Source organism: Ambystoma mexicanum, chromosome 1q, assembly GCF_040938575.1.
Source record: "Ambystoma mexicanum isolate Mex_15411 chromosome 1q, UKY_AmexF1_1, whole genome shotgun sequence".
Classification (NCBI taxonomy): domain Eukaryota; kingdom Metazoa; phylum Chordata; class Amphibia; order Caudata; family Ambystomatidae; genus Ambystoma; species Ambystoma mexicanum.
The window spans coordinates 1,481,216,690-1,481,238,393 of record NC_090922.1 but is presented as its reverse complement, the minus strand read 5'-3'; the positions used below and the strand labels follow the sequence as shown (position 1 = coordinate 1,481,238,393).

General features: G+C 44.8%; 1 protein-coding gene across 1 annotated transcript in view; it reads left to right on the top strand.

The window, feature by feature from the left end:
* Positions 1-21,704, top strand: part of LOC138550118 (uncharacterized) — a 494,885-nt gene that overhangs the window by 454,206 nt on the left and 18,975 nt on the right. Inside the window, exons 28-29 of the mRNA XM_069642386.1 lie at positions 9,113-9,196; positions 19,827-19,967. Of these exons, the coding sequence (XP_069498487.1) occupies positions 9,113-9,196; positions 19,827-19,967 (225 nt within the window). The remainder of the gene's footprint in view (positions 1-9,112; positions 9,197-19,826; positions 19,968-21,704) is intronic.

Below are 21,704 nucleotides of genomic sequence, written 5' to 3'. Positions count from 1 at the left end.
ATTGGCAGATGATTAAGAAAGCTAAGGGAAGTGAATCCTTCATGGTGAAAAGTTAGTACATGAAATATATATTGGAAAAGTCGGCAAGAGTGAACCTGGCAGAGGTAAACCAACAACGGGGGACAATGCCCGAAAATCTGTTTAAAAAGACATAAAGATTTGTGAAAGCAAGAAGTATTTTAAGACAAGGAGAAGGGAAGTGCCCCAGGTGAGGAAAAATGTCCCCTAAAGTATACATGAAGCAGAACTTTGTGTTTGTTTATTGTGGAATGCATCAGGCCCTCGAGGGCAAGAGACTTTTATCGAAAAGAGACTTTCCCATCGAAGAACTTGATGGCTGGAACGGAACTGTCGACTTGTGTAGAGAAAGCTCGAGCGTGTCAGCTGAAACGGAACTGTCAGCTAGGTCTGGGAAGTCTCGAGCGTGTGCTGTGCTCCAAAGTCCCTCCTTGGCCCGTGCTAAAAACGTGGGGAAAGGAGACCTCAAGGCAATCACATCTTGACTTATTATTTGAACACTGTTTCCTTTATTTTGATACTCTATCCCACACTCTTTATGTAATTAGTTGTAAGGAATTGGCAATAGGTTTTTCTTAGTATAGGCCCTTTTATTTTGACACAAGGCCACTAGGACTGCGTTATTTTTCTTTTGATGGTCGACGCTTGCTCCCATCTTAGATTTAGGTTTAGCGTTTTTCCATCCTGCATTTATAGTTCAATAAACACCCTTGAACTGTGATCACTTGCGTCTGTCTTTACTGTTGCCACCTTGAGTTCCTTACAGCACCTCGTGGTGAGGGAGCGCTGCTGTGCGTGCAGCTTCGCTGAAGGAGCTCCAATGAATCCAATGAGATGAATGAAATAAGGGAGGATGTCAGGATCAGGGGTCTTAGGAGTAGGCCTTTGGACGGGGGCTAGCTATCCTGATTGGCCAGGAAGTGTTGGGCTGCAGCCAAACACAGGCCCTTGAGGAGACAAACGCAGCAGAGCGCTCGGGTGGCGGTGGCCATGTTGGCGTGCTTGCAACAAAGCCATTTAAGATTGTGATATTGAAATCGAGCGCCCAAGATGTAAGAGTGGCACACAATTTGCAAATGCAAGTGATTGAGTAAGATTGCCAGTTAAATGAAATTCAGATGCTGGCGAAATTTAGCGTGAGTGCAAATCAGGGCAAATGTGTGCCCCTAATGGAATACCTTCTGTATTCCGTCGATAAAGGCTCTCACAGCGTGCCTCGTGGTGAGGGAGATGCTGCTGTGCGTGCAGCTTCGCTGAAGGAGCCTTAACAAATACCCCATGCACAAACAGATGACAACAGGAACTACAATGCCTAGGGCACGCATACCTACACAGCCAATGCAGGAGTACAACACTGCACAATGACAAGGAAACACAGCCAGACATTGATGGCATGTACACTGCAAACCATGTATGTGAATCCATTGTGGCAGGAATGCACAAATCACAATCATGCACAAGAACAGCAAATCACTGAGCAAGGCACGACTTGAAAGCACAGAACACCACAGGCCCAACACAGAAAACATGGACGTTTGTCTAGCACAACTTGTTTGTGAGCTGTGTACACAGTGTATCTCTAAGTGACAATGTTCATGTACCCCCGTAGTATATCACACAATATTGAAATGCCCTATGCTCTTGCAGGGCACTCTGGTTAGCCACAGCTCCCAAAGCAGATTACACCTGCGTTCCCAGAGGTTGCCTTATGAGGCACACGTCAGGACCAGACTCTGCATGAGTGGACTGTTGGCCTGCTTATGGCATGTTTCCGGTGCTGCACCGTACTGGAGGGGTCCTGATGTACAGGCCAGAGACGGTTGGTCAGATATGTGCTGCTAGTGCCATGCTGCACAACGTCTCCCTCTGACAAAATGTCGTCTTGCCCCCCTAATCTGGACATGCATCCCCCAGCAGACAATGATGCACTGTCCACAGATGCAGTTCTGTCGCACATTGAGCGCGAGGAAGCCAGGGACGGACATCTGGTGCGGCAAATGTTTTGCCCTGGTATTTCTTCAAGTGAACTTTTTTTTAATTTTTTAATTGTACAACTTTGGTGAGCATCCATCCCCAACAACCCTTCCCACCCACCTCCCTCAATCCCCAAACACTCATACCCACCCACCTCCCTTGAGCCCAGATAATTACTTTAAAGAAGTATCAATGTTATTTTTGTGACCTTTTGCCCTTGGCAGGCTGTTTCGGCTGTGGACGGGCCACATTTTGCACTGAGCGGTGACGTGGGCGGCAGCCATGACCCGTCTGTCTGTTGACTGAGGTGAAAAGGTCAGATTCCTGGCCCCGGATGTTCCGGAGTGTCAGGAGCATGCTGTTGTGCATCGATTCAGTGTAATACTGTGAGAGACGTGATGGAGAACAACCTACCTCTACAAGCAACCCATCGACAAGGTTGTGAACCTTAAGTTATAAACAAATGTGCTTATGGGTAGAAATATGTTTCAGGAGGGTACAGGTCCCCGTATGGCAAAGATTCTACTCCTGCTTGAGAACCAATATGTGTAATCTAGGATTTCAGTGAACTGGTAGAACACCTTGGATTTAAATACAAAAACACATATTTTTATTTTTATACATGTATGTGAAAAGAGTTTTGTTTATACTATACACACAACAAACAAAAAGACAATTTCTACAACAGGTGTTAATCTATATTGTTCAACTGATATTCATTAAGTGTCAAGTGCTGTGCAAGGATGATTATAGGATATAATTTGCATCAAACATTCTACTCCGTCTCATTCTCACTCATACATACTTATTGACTCATACTAACATGCCCCAACATATTTCTTTCCTCCACCTCAGATTGAAATGAGATTAAGGGAAATTCCTCAGGGGCTGACTGTCTTGTTGGTACAACTAAAAAACAAACTACAAAAAAGAATTAGATTTAGAGGGCACTGGTTTCACTTCTTATTGCATGCTGAGATGCCCTCTGTGAGCTCCTTCACCCTCTGGCCCACAACAGTCAGGCCAGACATTGCCACAGATGATTGCCGGTGCTCCCGGTCTAAGGGCCTTACTATCCCTCGTGACAAGCCCTGTCACTGATGGCTTGCAGATGCTGCACCTGTGTCTCTGCAATGGCCTCAATGTGGATCTGCCGCCACCCCATTGCTTCCAGCCTCTTCCAGATTGCATTGATGGAATGCTGATACATGCAGTGGGCTATGGAGAGGGCTACGGCTGAAGCAGGGGGGCCCGAAACACCTCACATTGTCCACTGGTATCAATGTCAGTCCCTGTATCCAGGTCACGCTGCAGATATGCCTGGTTGTCTGTCCAGGTAATGAAGGGGACTCGGGGGACAGATGGGTTGTGTGTGGGTGTAGAGCCATGGGTGCCAGTGGCTGCATGTGGCTCCTCAGACACAGCCACAGGGACCGGCTGTGGAGTGGCGGTTGCAGTTGCCGGTGGTGCTGCAGCTGTGTTTGGTGTGCCGCCATCAGGTGCAGTACAAGCAGTGGCAGCTACACTGCCGGTGGTTGGGCCACTTGGCACACTTGCCGGGACTGTGGCGCTGTCTCCACTTGTCACGGCTACCATGGCACTGCTGGGCCCTGACTCTGGTGCCTCGCTCCCGCCTCCTGCTTTTCCCGTGGCTGAGCAGAGCAATGCAGGGGGTGGAGGTTGATGTGCTTGCACCAGTGGCCCTGCCGCGGGATGTAGATGAGCCTGCATCATCACCCTGGGTGGACTGTGAACCTGCTAGGTGGACAATGCCATGCTGCTGATAACACCAGCAGCATGGCATGTCAGTCATCAACACTTGTATGTGGGCTTGCAAGTCATTCATGCAATATGGATGGTCATCCTACACACATGTGGTCTTATGGGCATGGTCGATTGCGGGTCAATGGAAATGGGTAATGCAAGGTGGGAGTAGTGTCTGCTGAGCGTCTACACTGCATATGCATGGGCTCGTTCCCTGTTGGACCGGTGATGTGGCTCGTACATGTGGTGGCCCTGGGGTTCACTTTGCCACTTGGCATTTTACAGCACACATGGGGGCTTCTCATTGTTGCATGGGCTCACATACACATTTACCTTACAGTACATGTGTATGTGCACAGTCCCCCATCTACCCTTACACACGCATGTGGTGGCATTGCCTTTGTACACATTGCCATGTGGTTGCACATTTCCCTATCCATTGGCCCATCTATGCAGAGGGACACGGGCATGGAATGGGCATTTGGCCAGTGCATTATCATGGGAGAGGGAACATTCATACTCGCCAGCTTCACCCTGGCTCCGACATCTGCACTCCCAACACCCTCAATCCCTTCCATATAGAGGATGCTGCTATCTTTCTCCTCCCATGGGGTCAGGATAAGGGGCTCCAGTATGCCGCTCCCTGTGGCAGATGTCTCACGCCAGTGTTTCGCCAGGAGGCTGCAGACCCTGGCCTTGAGGTTGTCCCAGAATTTACGCCAGTCCTCACTGTCCCGTGGGACTGTGTCCACTGCCACAACCTTGTCCCTAATGTTGGCCCAGAGTTCCTCTGCCCAGATATCTTCTTGTGCCTTGACCTATGTATCAGCATGAATCCCAACCTCATCTGTGAGGATCTGCAGCTCAGCCTCACTAAACTTCTGCTTTTGCAGCCTCATGTCCGGCACCTTGCCTTTGCCTTTCTCCTGTGACATCTTCTCAGGTACTCCTATGATCAGAGGGCAGCAGGGAATGGGGCATTAAGTGCACATTGGATTTTTAAAGATGGCCACCGCCAGGCTTTCCATTCCAGCTTTCCATGATGAAGTTGCTTTTCAACGGTATTTCCACTGGATTCATTAACGTTAATACTATGGGTCTGTGCTCGCTCTCATCACCTTGTAATATGGCAGCAACAGTAATTCTGCAGAGCAGAACTACAGCCGTATTCACTGCCCAACTCGTAATGAAAACCTATTGTATTTAATCCCATGAGATTTTGTACTTTGGGGATCAGTTATTGGTCTATGTGCAAGAAAGCACTTGTACAAGCGAGTCTTTATCTCCTTTTAAGGACACCCAAGCTGTTTGCTTTTCCAGTGTCTCATCATATGGGTCACAACATTACTCATTGATGTCAGATCCAGTTTTCTGGAAGTTTAACCACCTTATCTGTGCAATTACCCCCTCCATGCAATAGTTTGCTTGACTATCAGTTCCCACTTAAAAGAAGCAAGCTGTTTGATATCAAGGACGTAGTGGGGAATACGCAGGGGACCAAACAACAATATTCCCGTATACGAGCAGCCATACAAAGTATATGTCCGACCTTTCCTAATGAACCACCACAGAACATGGGATTGGGATATATGTTCACGGGGGGGGTCTCAAAAGATAACGGCGTCAGCACTATATAAGATTATACTCCAAACACACCCGATAGAGCAACGCACAACGAAGGCTAAGTGGGAACAAGACTTGGGAGAGCAAATTGAAGACGATGAATGGTCCCGACACTGTCCACTCACCAAACAGATTTCAGGTAATTCTAGATACAGGTTAATTCACTATAAGATAATACAAAGAACACACTTCACGCCTATGAAGCTCAAACGCATATATCCGACCATGACCGGGAACTGCCCGAGATGCAAAACATTTACCATATGTTATGGGCGTGTGTAAAACTGAGGGGATATTGGGAGGAGGTGCGTCTGGCATTAGATGGGATGGCAGATCAACCAGTGGAATGGACCCCACGTGTTCCTGTTGGGGGTAGTCGTGAAAATGAACCCGATATGGCGAAACTGTTGAACTTAAGTCTGCTCCTAGCCAGGAGGGCGATTCTGCTCAAATGGAAAAGTGCAAATCCCCCAACCAAGGCGGACTGGGACAGAGACATGGTATGGGCAAACGATATGGAGGAATTATACATAAACTCGGTACTTCCTGTTTCCCGGCCAAAGAATATAGGGGAAAAATACAAACTGTACCTACTTGAAAAGACCGAGGAAGAACACTCTGGCTCTAAATAGTAATAGAAATTGGACAATGCATGAACATATCAGTATTACAGCTAAGTGTTTGTATTAACTGTGTGCAACAAAAATAAAGAATTTTTTAAAAAAAGAAGCAAGGTGTTTGATTGAAGAACACCAAATCACCAAATCACCTTGCCCAGCATTGCATCAAGAAATGGGTTGGGATGCGTGCTGGGGACAATCAACGCTTCCCGTGCGGATGTATAACTGGTATGACACAATATCGGGTCCCACTACACGGTGGTAGCAGAATCAAATGGTGTCAATCTGAGAGGAGTTCTGTACTTAGAGGTATGTTGCACATTCTTTTCCGATCTTCCTTCCATGATTCAGGAGTGATAAAATGTCAAAGTGTGATGGCCATAGGAATATGTGTTTCTAAAAGCTGTAAAGTATACAAATCTTTATATATAAAGCTGAATGTGTGTATGTTTGTTCGGCTTTACAAATCCACACCGTTGAACCCACTGCTACCAAATGTTGCATGGATTCCTCATTTGCAAGATTCTAGTTTATGTTTGGATGCAGAAAATGTACTCCGTAGACTCCCTCGTTTACTGATGCTCACCCCGATTCACTACAGTAGGCACTAGAAGGCACTAGAAGGAGGCCAAATTTGGAAAAGTGTCTGAGGCAAAAGGTTTGATATGTTGGTTATTCCTTTAGAATGTATTACTACTGTATACAGTGCGAAACTGTTTATTAAAGCATTTTAAATGTTAAATGTTAAAGGTATTTGTACTGCGCACCGTCACCAACGGATTTGGTCCCCAGGTGCTCAGGCGGATCTGTAAACGATAAAGGGGGGATGGGTTAGTAAGGTGAAGAAGGGAGTAGGATAGTGAGAGAAGTGGTGTTCTGTTGGCAGCATCAACTCGGTATACACCGGGTGCTGAGCTTTAGTGTGGGTATCGGATCGGAGTCAGTCCGCGTGTGCTGTTGTTCCGGCTTATGTGTTATTGCAGTGTTGTGAAGTGCGTGCGGCTTGTTGTGCGAGAGATGGTTGTATGAGTTTTTTGAGTGAGGTAAGTATGCAGAGTTTGAGTTTATATTGGTTAGTGGGTTACCTGACCTTTACCATGCTAACATTCACAGCTCTGTCCGAGTGCTGCACCTGTCGGCCTCCACATTCCCATACAGACGCGGCGCAGGCCAACGCCCAGGGCTCCATCCAGGCGTGGTCGTGCCAGCACTCACACTCCCACCCAGAAGCGGCGCTGGCCAGTGTTCAGAGACCCGACCAGTTGTGGGCATGCCAACATTCACAACTCCATCTGAGCGCAGGCCAACACCCAGGACTCCATCCAGGCGTGGTCATGCCAACACTCACACTCCCACCCAGATGCGGCGCAGGCCTGTGTCCAGAGACCCGTCCAGTTGTGGACATGCTAACATTCACAACTCCATCCGAGCGCTACACAGGCCGCCATTCACAACTCTAGGTGTGGCACATTTTTTTATTCCCATTTAAAAGGGAAAAAAATAATAATATTTTAAATTCTTTTTATCACGCCACTCCAAATATGGGAAATGGCAAGTTTACAGTTTACTTAAGTTCATTCACGAGAAGAGAGCACAATCAATCAATCTTTCTTGGACATTTTCTCATATGTGCTGAAGCCATTAAGTGACTGAAACATGCCGCACAAAACGAACTTCACTTGGAAAATCTTCATCTGATGCAAAGCGAAAATCAATATCAAGAGCTTCTTTTTTTTTATTTAAACATCTTTTTATTAGTACGTCAACCATTAAATTACACAGTAGAACAATACAGAAATGAACAATCAAATAAAAAATTCTAAATCAATTAACTAAATTGCATATCAATATTCAAACATCCCATTCAAGTAACCCCCCCAGACATACTAAGAACTTTTTTTAATTAATGTCGACAATAAAAGAGCAAAATACAATAATTAAAAAACATCTAATATAAGACACACACACACAAACACCAACATCACACAAACACCAGACCAAACCCCCCAAAGAAAGAAAGAAGAGAAAAAAATAAAAAAGATTTTTATTTTCATCTATTATAATTTTATTGAATGTACCCACTCCCTATATTTAATCACAACCCACAAAATCAATCATATAAGGTATTGAACGGTCCCCAACATAAATTATACACCTCATCCTTTTCTTTTGCCTTAAACGAAAGCTTCTCAAAATTTGATAGAGTACGCAATTCTACTAACCAATCGTCAACATTTGGCTTCTTCCTAGTTTTCCAAACCCGAAGGATTAGCATTATTGCTATTAATAAAGCCTTATCTATCCAATTGCTATATTTTAAAGACCGGCTACATCTATCGCGATGTAGAAGTAGAATAATATTCCCACAGAGATCGGGTGGGAATATCAAGAGCTTCTGAAGCACAACAACAAACAGCAGCATGACTTGCCAACAAGAGGACAAGAGGAACATCCTCCAGGGCACATCAGACACCACTCGATCAGGGCGTGGGAAATGCTGGGTACCCCAGTTGGTTATGAATAAAGCCTAACTCCCTATACAGTTTACCTCTCACCAAGTGTATGTGTAACATGTGTGCATGTATTATGCATTCAGCTTTTTTAGCTTCTGTATACTACATAGTAATAAATGATAATTTCTCCAAATTGTTAAAAAGAGCTTGGACTCAGGATGTTACATATGGTAGTCTTAGTTCCCCCTCAGCATTTCACCATGAACCCATACTTCACCTCCACTAGCACATATCAACACTTCTCTCCAGGACGTAACATGGGTGTATCTCTTTTATAGCAACACTTCTATCCAGGATTTAGCCTGGTTGTATCTCTCTTATATCAACACTTTTCACCAGGAGTTAGCCTGGTTGTATCTCTTTTATATCAACACTTTTCACCAGGACTTAGCCTGGTTGTATCTCTTTATATCAACACTTTTCACCAGGACTTAGCCTGATTGTATCTCTTTTATGTCATACATTTTGTACTGACCCTTCTACTAACTCCTTACACTTGTCCCTCTACCTTGTTATTTGGGGCACTGAAAAAAGGACTGCTTTCAGAGATGCTGCCGTATACATCACCAATAAATAAATACCTTGTTGTCTGTCTCACAGATCCAGTTCCTGCCGGGAGCCTCTCTGATTGTCCGGATTGCTGATGGCCGAAGGGATGAAGAACTTCAAGCGCACATACACAAGGTGAGAAAGGACACTTAGAGCTGTGTCGCTCGAGGCTTTGCCAACCCACTGTGACATGACTCCACATAGGCCAGGGAATTCCACTTCGGCAGCCCATCATTGGATCGGGAGGATTGCCAGTTTCATGTCATATGCTGAACACAATTTATTCAGGATTTAGGATTTATAAATTGCCACTCTACAAGGTAAGCCACTCAGTGTGGAAGATAGAGGAGGCCCTGAGGCGTTATGTATGGAAAATACTGAAGTTAGATCAAAGTCTCATCTATTTCTAAAGAAGATAAGATCATTTTCCCTCAGAATTAAACAAGCATGTCAGAAGGGGGGACAGACCATGGTGCTCTTATCAATCTTCTCACCTCTTCCTCTATTCCTGACTGGACATACTATAGGACAGCCATATGGGAGATGTACGGAAAAGCGATCCAGGTGGACAGGTTGACAGTCCGCTTGTCTGTGTCACTGGGGTTAGTAATATCCTCGTTTTCAAAAGAAGAGTCTGATTCACCACCCTCCCCAAGCTCCTCACCTTCGTCCTTCTTCTTGGTACCCCTCTTATCTTTTCTTCTAGGTCTTTCCTTTTTTTTGTGGAGAGAGGAACGTTCACGGAAGGATGCCACCGTGCCACCTCGAAGGGTGACAAAGGGCAATCCTCCAGGAACGTCGAGAATGGGAAAAAGCCAACGGCACAAAAAACCCCTGAGAGACCTCTTTAGTTGACTGGAGTGGGCCGTAGAAGAGATGGTATACGAAGCAGATAGCAGATTCGAGGCTGCGAGGCAGTCCAAAAGGTGAGCTGAGGTCTGGCACACAGGCAGGCTGGAGAGTGCACAACTTGAGACAGAGGCAATCCAAAGACGGGCTGAGGTCTGTTACACTGGTGGGCTGGAGGGGATACAACGTGAGGCAGAGGCAATTCAAAGGCGCGCTGAGGTCTGGTACACAGGCGGACAGGAGAGAACAGATGAGTACAGAGGAGTACAAAGAAAGTGAGTAAGCTGAGGGTGGTGAGAATACACAGGAAACAGAGTAGAAATTAAGAAAGAAGGTGGGAGAGGGAGCAGGAGTAATTACACAAGAGAGCAAGGGTAGCTGGAGGAAGGAACGGACACGGTCCGCAACAACGGGGAAGGAACGCAGGAGAAGCGTTAGGCACCAAACAGGTGGGTAACCAGAAAGCGTTGCAACTCGTCCGTACACCGGAAGTGGTTATAGAAATACCTCCCGTCACGTACGCGCGCAAAAACTAGACCAGTAATAAAACTCAAAGAACAAACGTGACGGAACTGACTATGGCGGACCATAGCGTCAGCGGTTCCAAATCCGCCACCGTCGCTGAGGCATGACAGTATGCCCCCTCCTAAGGTGACCTCCCCCGGGCTTACCCGGATGAAAGTAATGAAACTTTCATATCAGAAAAGGGGCAGTAATATGTGAGGTAGGTTCCCATGAATTTTCAGACCAGGGATAACCTTTCCACCTTACAAGCTACTCCAATCTACCTCTGCGATATCTAGAATCGCAGATTTGGGCAACTTCATACTCGCCCTGGGTAGAATCTGGGGTAAAGTAGTCCTCTTGGGTTGGCAAGACCAGGTATCCTCCTGGAAAGGTTTCAATTGCGAAGTATGAAAGACAGGGTGTAACCTACGAAGGCCTAGGGGAAGCTTTAACCGAAAGGCCACAGGATTGATTTTTTGTGTGATCTTGTATGGTCCTAGGAACTTAAGGGACAGTTTGGAGGGGATGAGTCCATCGAGGTAAATATCTCATGGACAGCATAACCCGAGATCCTACTTCCCACCCAGGGACAGGTTGGCGGTGCTTGTTGGCTTGTGTCTCGTAACGCTTCTGTGCTTCACTGAGGCTTTCCCTAGTTTTCTTGTGGGAAAGTGAAGAATCAACAGCGGGCAAGTTGGTAGGTAGGTCAGAAAGTGGTATGATAGAACAGGGGTGATAGCCATAAGTGCAGAAAAAAGGACTGATACCAAGAGCAGAGTGTACAGAGTTATTATAAGAAAACACAGCTAGGAGTAATAGGGAGCACCAATTGTCCTGTTGGAGATTTATAAAACATTGCAAGTATTATTCGAGAGTACCATTTAGGCGTTCAGTCTGTCCGTTAGATTGAGGGTGGAATCCAGATGTCAATGCTCTCTCCACTCCCAGCCTATCACAGAAGGCTTTCCAAAACCGGGAAGCATATTGACTTCCCCGATCCGAGATTATTTTAGTGGGTATACCATGGAGACGGAAGACATCTTTAAGGAACACCTCGGCCATTTCGGCTGCGGATGGAACACCAGGCAAAGGGGAAAAATTAGCCAGTTTGGTAAAAGAATCTACCACCACCATTATACACGTGCATCCTTGAGACTGGGGCAACTCAACGATGAAATCGGTCGAGATAGAACTCCAAGGCCCGACAGGTATAGCACAGGATTCCAACAACCCTATGGGCTTTTGATGTGAGGCCTTGTTACGAAGACAGACTGCACAGGATCGTACATAGTGATCGACATCTTCCCTCATCCCTGGCCAGTAAAAATGTCTTTGTAGGTACTCTAAGGTGCCTTTGCAGCCTCTAGGACCGGCTATCTTGGAATCATGACACCAAGTCAATGCCGTCTTCCGAAAAGTTGGTGTGGGTAAATATAGTTTGCCTCTTACAAGATAGAGACCGTTCTTGATGTCATATACAATGTTCTTTGAGTGTTTGTCCACTTCGAATTGTCCTCCAGAAGCATCTTTCACTTGCCTCAAGAATGTGTAGAGCACTCCGATCCGCTTGGTTAGAGGAAACATCCGTTCTCGAGAGGGTTCTGATTCTGGCAGTTAGTCACTTCGGCGAGAAAGGGAATCTGCCACCACATTCTGATTTCCTGGTATGTACATAATGACAAAATCAAATTGGGCGAAGAAATGAGCCCATCGGGCTTGACGTGTATTGTAACATTCAAATTGCCTCAGGACCTGAAGGTTCTTATGATCAGTCTGAATGGTAAACGGGTGCTTGCCTCCCTGAAGAAAATGGTGCCACTCCAGACAAGCTGATTTCATGGCCAACAATTTGCGTTCGATTACAGAATAATTCCTCTGGCTGGCATTGAGGGTCTTAGAAAAATATGAAATGGGGTGCTCCATGCCCTGATGTTCCTGCAATAAGACTGCTCCAATGGCGGCAGCCGACGCATCCGTCTCCAAGATAAAGGGTAAACTTTGATCTGGCTGAAGAAGAATGCTTGAATGATCTCCGTTATCAAGGGCATCGGGTATCGGTCCTTTATGGTCGCTTTGTTCAAGCCCCGATAGTCGATGCAAGGTCTCAATTCCTGCAACTCTTTTTTTGGGATAAAAACAAGGAGGCCCCGGCTGGAGACTTTGAAGGCCTGATAAGTCCATTAGCTAGATTATTGTCCAGATACTCTCTGAGAAAACGTTTTTCCGCCAGAGATAGAGGGAACATCCTACAGAAGGGCACCAGGGCTCCAGGAGTGAGGTCTATACAGCACTCTTCTGGTCGGTATGGAGGTAGTTCGATGGGAATCTTCTCAGTGACCACCTCAGTAAATTCCTTTGGATGGTGTGGCAGACAATGAACGGCTCTGGTCTCGCAGCTGTTTGCAGTCTTAACCGTTTCAAATTTGGGTTCCGGCAAGCATTCCGTCTTACAGAACGTTGAATGAAAGTTCAGTAAATTCTTAGTCCAATCAATGTTGGGGCTGTGCTTTCGTAACCAGCAAATCCCCAAGATAAAGGGAAAGTGGGCCACACGGATTATGTCAAAGACAATCTTTTCCGAATGCTGTTGTATGGACAGGGTTAGTTCTTCAGTGTTGTGGGTAATCATACCAGAACTCAACGGTTCGCCATCAACACCTTCCACCTTCTGGTCTTCTTGTTTGGCAATCCGGTTGATTCCCTTCTGTTCAGCCCAATGGGTATCAATGAAGTTACCGGCTGCCCCACAATCGAGTAAAGCCAGGGAAGATACCTCGGTGTCCCCTAGTTTGAGGGTTACTGTGAGAACCATGAGGCGAGAGTCTTCAGGTGTCTCCAATGAGGATATCGAAAGGGTTGCGTAAGGACTTGGAATGGCCCCTCGGAAGTGAGTCCCAACACTCACCGATGGCGATCGTTTCCCGAACGTCTGGGAGGAACTTCAGGACAATCCCTCAATAGATGTGAGGATGCCCCACAATACATACACAAACAGCCATCCCTACGTCTCTTACGTTCCTCTGGGGAGAGCGGAGCATGAGTTGTGCCGATTTGCATAGGTTCTTCTTTGCTTTGACGTGAGGAAGGCACCGATGTAGACGAGTGAGCTTCCAAGGGAGAGGGCCCATATAACTTGGTCTTCTTCTTTTCCATGCAACGTTCTGTTAATCTGAAGTCTATTCGGAGGGTAGCAGTAAGGAGATCGGCAAAAGATGTAGGCCGATCAATACGGGCCAGCTCATCCTTGAGGTCTTCTCTTAACCCACGCCGGAAGATGGCATACTGTGCTTGCTCCTGCCAACTTGCTTCTGCTGCTACTTGTTTAAAGGCGGTTATGTATGTAAGTAGGTCGGAGTTTCTTTGACGGATGTCCAGAAGATCTTCAGATGCCAGAAATTTACTTTCTGTATGCAAAAAAGTCTGCTGCATGAGGGTTTTAAATGCGCTATAATCTTGTAGAACAGGATCAAGCTGATTTACTAGAGGGGTGGCCCATGCCAGGGCGTTACCCGTCATATGGGTAATCATGAACCCCACTTTGGCATTATCTGAGGCAAAGGTTTGGGGACGGAAAGAGAAGTGAAGGTTACAGGCATCCAAAAATTCTTTGACTTTCTTTGGGGAGCCATCAAACTTGCCCGACACTAAAGGGAGCGGAGGTAGATCCGCAGAAGGCCGTTCTCTCTCCGCCATACGTTGCTGCAAAGTGGTATTAGCTGCCTTGAGATTTTGTGCTTCCAAGTTCAAGTTCTGAACTGCAGCTACAAGTTCCTGAACTTGATCCATCTCGATCTTTTTGAGGCGTTGCAAACTGTCACTGGGGTTAGTAATATCCTTGTTTTCAAAAGAATAGTCTGATTCACCAACCTCCCCAAGCTCCTCACCTTCGTCCTTCTTCTTGGTACCCCTCTTATCTTTTCTTCTGGGTCTCTCCTTTTTTTTGTGGAGTTAGGGACGTTCACGGAAGGATGCCACCATGCCACCTACAAGGGTGACAAAGGACAATCCTCCGGGAACGTTGAGAAGGGGGAAAAGCCAACGGCACAAAAAACCCCTGAGAGACCTCTTTAGTTGACTGGAGTGGGCCGTAGAAGAGATGGTATACGAAGCCGATAGCAGATTCCAGGCTGCGAGGCAGTCCAAAAGGTGAGCTGAGGTCTGGTACACAGCGGGCTGGAGAGTGCACAACGTGAGACAGAGGCAATCCAAAGACGGGCTGAGGTCTGGTACACTGGCGGGCTGGAGGGTACACAACGTGAGGCAGAGGCAATCCAAAGGCGCGCTGAGGTCTGGTACACAGGCGGACAGGAGAGTACAGATGAGTACAGAGGAGTACAAAGAAAGTGAGTAAGCTGAGGAGGGTGAGCATACACAGGAAACAGAGTAGAAATTAAGAAAGAAGGTGGGAGAGGGAGCAGGAGTAATTACACAAGAGAGCAAGGGTAGCTGGAGGAAGGAACGGACACAGTCTGCAACAACGGGGAAGGAACGCAGGAGAAGTGTTAGGCAACAAACAGGTGGTTAACCAGAAAGCGTTACAACGCGTCTGTAAACCGGAAGTGGTTGTAGAAATACCTCTGGTCACGTACGTGTGCAACAACTAGACCAGTAATAAAACTCAAAGAACAAACGTGACGGAGCTGACTATGGCAGACTATAGCGCCAGCGGTACCAAATCCGCCACCGTCGCCGAGGCATGACAGTCTGTGAGGGTAAGCAATGTACTCTACCAAGTTGAGTTACAGTCATGGAGATCCAAATTAGAGTTCATCATACTAAATAATGTGTGACAATTTAACTGTGTGTTGAGGACCCAAGACTTATCAATCCTATAAAAAAAAAAACTGGAGAGGTACTCTGGATAAGATCCCATTTTAGGTGCAGAGCATCCCGAGAGAGATTCATCAAACACACCAATGATACAATAATTTGTCCACATGTTTTGCCTGGAATGGTGAAAACCTCTGCACTAGGCTGTTTACTGAGTAGCATAAGAAGAATGGTAGTAAACGTTCCTATATAATTAATCATTTAGTTAGGGTTTATAAAGTATGAGGGTGACACAAGAGGGAGACATGACGGGGCACTCAGTCTGAGCATAATGATCATTAAAGTGGGACCCAAAAACAGTTCCCACAGCCCTGCGAAGCGGTTCTATGCTGCGTGCAGCACTGTATAAAAAACAACATTAAAAAAACAGTTTTGTGCATTTAGTTAATTTACAAAACATTAAGCACATAAAAGAAAAAGAGAACAAATTTCCATTTTTACTTCAATAAAAAAGAAAACACGATACAGTTTACTGATACCGTAAAAGTTGATAATGAAAAAGCAATACAATTGAAATAATATTCATGTCCTTAAGATCCAAGGATTTATAATCACATAATTTGATCTAATAAAAAAATGTAAGCTTAATAATCATACTGCTATCATGACTATTGAATCTGTCGCAAATAAGGTAGTCCAAAATTGATCGTTAGCAACATTCTCAATTTTTGTGACAAAATCACCATAGCCCCTCTGATATCAAGTCTTTGAGATCGTACAATTAGTCAGAATATGACGGCAGGTGTCTATCTCCTTATGGCAAAGTCGACATAAACAGCAGTCAAAGGAATATTCTGCCATAGGCTAATATAATCCATAGTAGGCGCAGGTATAGTATAAAGCCTTTAAGTTCCATAGCGCATAGCTTAGTCAAATAACCACAAGGAATGCACAAGGAAAAACATTGTCATGAATATTCCTTATACCTTATTTTGCCATGCAGCTTATCCATATTCATCGCTTTGTCCCATCACCTCGATTTATTTTGATTTTGAAGTTTGGGTCAGTGATTAAAATATCAGGCTCTACATTCAATACTTCTATGAATTTGTCAGCTATTGTTTTCAATTCCATGACATATGTTTTATCAATAATGTCAATATTTTGCCCATTATAGAAGTAGTTCATTGGAATTTTGACTTACTTGCAAAAACTTGGCATATAATAAAGTTCTTTGAACTTACCACATGGTCATTAACAAAGTTACCCCAAATTCCAATCTCTGAGTTTGGTAGATTAATCACTGCACCCAATAATTTATCTTCGAGTTGGTCAAGCCAACATACTTGTAGCAATAGCACGCCATATAGGGGCTGATTCATGGAATTTGTGCTCCGAAAAACAGGGATTTGTGCGCCATTCTGCCTGCAAATCCCTGTTTAACAAATGGGATTTGCGAGCAGAATGGCACACAAATCCCGTTTTTCGGCACACAAATTCCATGACTCAGCCCCATAGTATAGCTGGTACAATACATACACGATAGACCTCCAAGAGGCCCTCAATGCCACGGTGCACTATGTAATGCTTTAATACCAGCCATTTTTTCCAAGTTTTTGCAATCACCTTATCTCCATAGTATGTCAATCTAAGGTTTGTTCTGATGGGGAAGCCCAAGTAAGTATATTCCATTACTCTTTCAAGGGGAACGTCTTTTATGTTCCACACGTAATTACCCTTCTTCATAATGCTTTTTCCCAAACACATAGTTTTTGACTTTGATATATTTATGACCATAAACATTTTTATAGCATAATCAGCTAAGGCATTCTTCGAGTGCTGTAATCCGATTGGTGTAAATTCAAACATTATTATATCATCTGAGTACGAGAGCCACATTATTTATACAGCATTTATTTTTGGTGGATAATTATGGGCCGAACAAAGCACATGACTCGGATCTGCAGTGTATAAATCATAAAAAATCGGGGCCAATACACAACCTTCTTTAAGGCCCCGATTTGTGTAATGGTAATTCATACATAGTCCTGCTAAATTCAGACGGACCATAATAGATGTATTTGTATACAATTGTTAGATGTAGTACAATAAGTTTGCATCAATTTCCAAGGCTATAAGATTACTCCATAGCAGTGCTTGTGAGATGAAATCAAAAGCTTTGCTGAAATTCACGTAGCAACAGAAAAGATGTGATCTCTTTTCATTACCCATTTCAGCAATTAAATATTGTAAAATACACATGTTGGTAACTGTGTTATAGCTTTTTCCAAATCCTGTCTGGAATGGGCTAATTAGTTTGTCATTTTCAGCCCAGTTAGTGAGTTTTCTCAGAAGATTCATGGCAAAGATCTTCTGGCTATGTCCATCATAGCCAAAAGGCGATAGGTATATGGATCTAATCTATCGCCTTTTTTGAAGATCGGTACCAGCACAGATTTACTCCAACTAGGCGGTATATTACCAGTGGATTCTATGTGCTTGTATACGTTTGTTAATATTTGAGCCCATAGTTGCATGCTAAAATGTAAATAAAAAGGAGAGGAATGAAATCATAAACTCTCCTCTTTTTATATGCCCAGGAATAACACTAATACATGGCATTCTTATGCATATTCTTTCTCGACATGTACACCTATTCAGTATGTTAAGCTTCCCAATAATCTTGGAATTTTAGCAATTTAGCAATAGACTATAACCAACCAAACTCTGGCAACAGGACGGCAGCTCACTAGTTTCAAATGTCTCTCCCCCCTTCTTTTTTGATGACAATATCACCCCTCCCATAATCCAGACTGTTCAAACCCCCTCCCACACCTACACTCACCAATTCATGAAAAGGCGACCACACTTGATTTTTTTTTTATAACTGTCATTCGTTAGGGCACATGATTTCTCCATGGCCAGGACCCCCATATATTTTTACTCGCCCTAAAGCAGTGACTGGACCATCTGCAGCTTCCCAACACTGGGCCAAAACCAATCTCGCCGCAGTCATTAGGTGTGTAATTAAAGTTGCATGACCCCGACTTTCTGCATAGCTCCCCTCTGCCACAGCACCCAAAACCAACAGGGTCCATGGGCAACTGTACCCCAGTTATCTCTTTAATATAGCCCAATATGTTCTTCCAAAACAATTGTGTCTTTCGGGCCCCACCACATGTGTCCCCAACCCCACCACACTCCCTCCAGTACAAAGGCGATGAATAATTAGCTATTCTATTGGTGGTGATGGGGAAAGATACCATCTAAAGCATATTTTGCAAGCCGATTCTTTAATTGCCATGCCATTGGAGGCCCTATGTGCCCTCAAACAAATGTTCCCTCATTCTTCTTCCGAGATTGTGATCTCCAATTCACTGCCCATCTTTCTATATAAGGCAATCTGAGCCCCAGTGAAGCATTATCTAACAATTTGCAAAACCTTGAGATACCTTTATATTCAACCCCTTCCTTCACAGCCACCCCTATGCCCATCTGTGGTCTCGGTCCAGCCTCTTTCACCTGTCTATGCATATTTCATTGCCTAACTTGCATATATCGCAAAAGCTCCTTTTTGCCAATTTTAACTTTCTCCATAAAGTCTTCAAAGGATAGCGATATTCCCTCCTTATCTAAATCCACTAGCATGATTGTATCTTGGCCTCGCTAGCTACTCCAGAAATACTTGCGCATTCCAGGACCAAATTTGGAAAACTTTGCTTGTTCTTAAGTGAATTTCTTGTTGTAAGGTCTAACTTTGGGGTTGATGAACCCTAGAAAGGGAATACGTCTCTGGCATGGCCTTTGACTGTGTTTGTACCCGTGTTAAGTATGATCTCTAGGCAAACCTATACACGTTGCCCATTGCAGGGGCGAGTCGGCATGGAACATAACCACCCGGATGTCAGTCTGGTATTTGATCTCTCTACGAAAAAGACTAGCATAGTTGCACCTGCATAACTCAATCAGGTGTGTGGGCTGCATTGAAATAAATCTCCTCTGTAGATATTAAGTCACATGCTGTAAAGGTACATGAAGTGATTATTTGTGGGCTGTTGGGGACACCTGTAGAGGTGTTGGGGAAGGTTCTGTAGTCCAGCGGGGGGGGGGGGGTGATGGCAGCCTGAATGAGGGAGAGACATTCTTGTGATAGTTGGACAGTGTGGTGAGAATTCCTGTAGTGTGCCCAATTCCATCAGATGATGGTCATGCTGTCTTCTTCGCTGATGTTGAAATGTCTCTTGCTCTCACAGTTGTCTTGTAAAAAGCTGGTGACCTGATCCGATGAGTCTTTAGGGTGTTCTGGTGCTGCTGCTATTCCAGGCCTTATTGAATTTATGGCTGTTCATAACCCTTTTGAAGGTTTGCTGGTGGTCGTTCGACCTTCATCAATGGCGGTTTGGCACAAATCAATTGCTTCTGTAAAGCTGTTTTCAGGTTCTGCACTGGAGGTTTAGACGCACACTTGTTGATTGCACTTGCTCTTTTATGCTGATAATTTCATTGAATCAGGGACAAAGTTTTTTTTCATAAGGGTATTCAGAGTCTGGGGAGGGGACAATACCGATTGTATGGAGGGAACTGAGGAGGCTGCCAGAGGACATACTCTTGTAAGTAAATTTGCATATTTCTTCCTTAGGATGTTAACCAGTCTTACCTCCCAGAAGACACCATTGACTCCTACAACAGGGAGCCGAGTGGATCTAGGATATCTGATCTGATCCCGCTGGACAGGTCAGGACAAGAGATCAAGGGAGAGGTGGCACGTTGGTTCAGAAAGGTATGAAAGCCATTACCTGAACTACATTGTTTTTGGTTGTCTGAATAAATGGGGTTTTTAGTGGCTAATGAAGTAAGCAACAAGTGGCGTAGGCATTGCCAAATGGGAGCTGCATAGTAATACTGACCGCACGCAGACACTCGTGTGTGCATGTGCACACACACACACTCTCACACACACCCACATTGGGCCTTGTTTTACAGAAGCACTGCAGTACCTTGCATAATGAACAAGGGGATGCCTTATCTAGTCATGAGAGCCCTACATAATAAAAAATAAACTTCTGGCTTGGGATTGACACACGTGGGATTGTTCCAAAAGCCCATTGTTCATGTCTGTGCTCATGGGGAGCTAAGCTGCTAAGCCGCTTGTCTTGAGTTGTGAGCTCTCTCCGACCATTAAAGTCATGTTGGTTATGAAGGAAGTACCCAAAGCCCTGGAAGTCTTTTCTGCTAAAAGACAGAAATCACTAACAAGGCTGCACAACATACTCTCAGCTGACCAATAGTTACTGTATGAAATGTAGCGAGGAAGGAAATCGTATGTCCTTTTGGTGAAGTTTGTCCCACTCTTAAACATCAAAACAAAACATGAATCATTATATCAAGAATAGCAAATATCAATGTATTATAAAATTCATCTCAGACTTCAAAACAAACAACATGAAGTGATAAACATGGAAAACAATAGGAAACGAATCCACTAGACATAGACAATTTACATTCATTCACAAACAATTCCATATTTCATGATTTTTTACAGAACACATGGATAAAACAAATTTTAAAATTTGTGTCCTAATACAGATAGCCCGAGCAGTGGGGCAGACATCACCTAAAGGACATACTTTTTCTCATTTATGTATATGTAATATATAGTCACCCAGACAGTAGAGAAAAGAGGTTGTGGCCTGTGCTACAGGTTTTCTTCTGGGTTTGTGAACCAGTATATAAACCGCGAGGAAGGAAATCACCGTTTGATTATTCACCATTTTATTCTTTATAGGCCCACCATAGACCTTCTGACCTGTCTGTCTACATGTCGCTTATAACTTGACTTTCCCTTCTGTGGTAATACAGAGATGTTTCCACCAATCAGCCGTGTCATCACTCAGGTCATCAGGCCATTCCTGGACAGCTCCAACTCGCTTTCCCACCTTTCTGCACAACATCTGTACTGCACTGAATCTACACTGGTCTACACTGGTCTGATCACAATAGTGATGGGCTAGGATGTGAAATCTGGCATCACCATCTCACGTACACTGTTAACCGCACAGTACTTATTTTCCACCCAGGTAGAGTCAGCACAGTGCTGTTTTTGTTCCCAATAAGAAGCTCACTCACCTGAAAGGAATTGGAAGCAAATGATTAGGGTGCCAGTCAGCAGGGGTCACAAATGGCACTGGAGCTGGCAAATTTCTTTATCAGCCTCAGCACTTTTTATCTCCTTTTTTTGTAAATATTCTTTGAGAGGAACTCACAAACGCTCCCCCTTTATATTTCTTTTAGTGGTACAGAACCCGGGGTCAGGCACAGCACAATGGGGCTCATTCTAACTTCCAAAGTCCAATTATGCCGGTCGGGCACCTGATTCAGCTGCAGCTAAAAGCTGGCGGTAAGTCAGGTGCCTTACTGGAAAAAATCGCCAGTATTACCAGCACCAGTGTCATCGCTGCCGGTAATACTGGCAAATCCCCCCCATGGAGTCCTATGCGGCACTTAGGTATTGACTGCA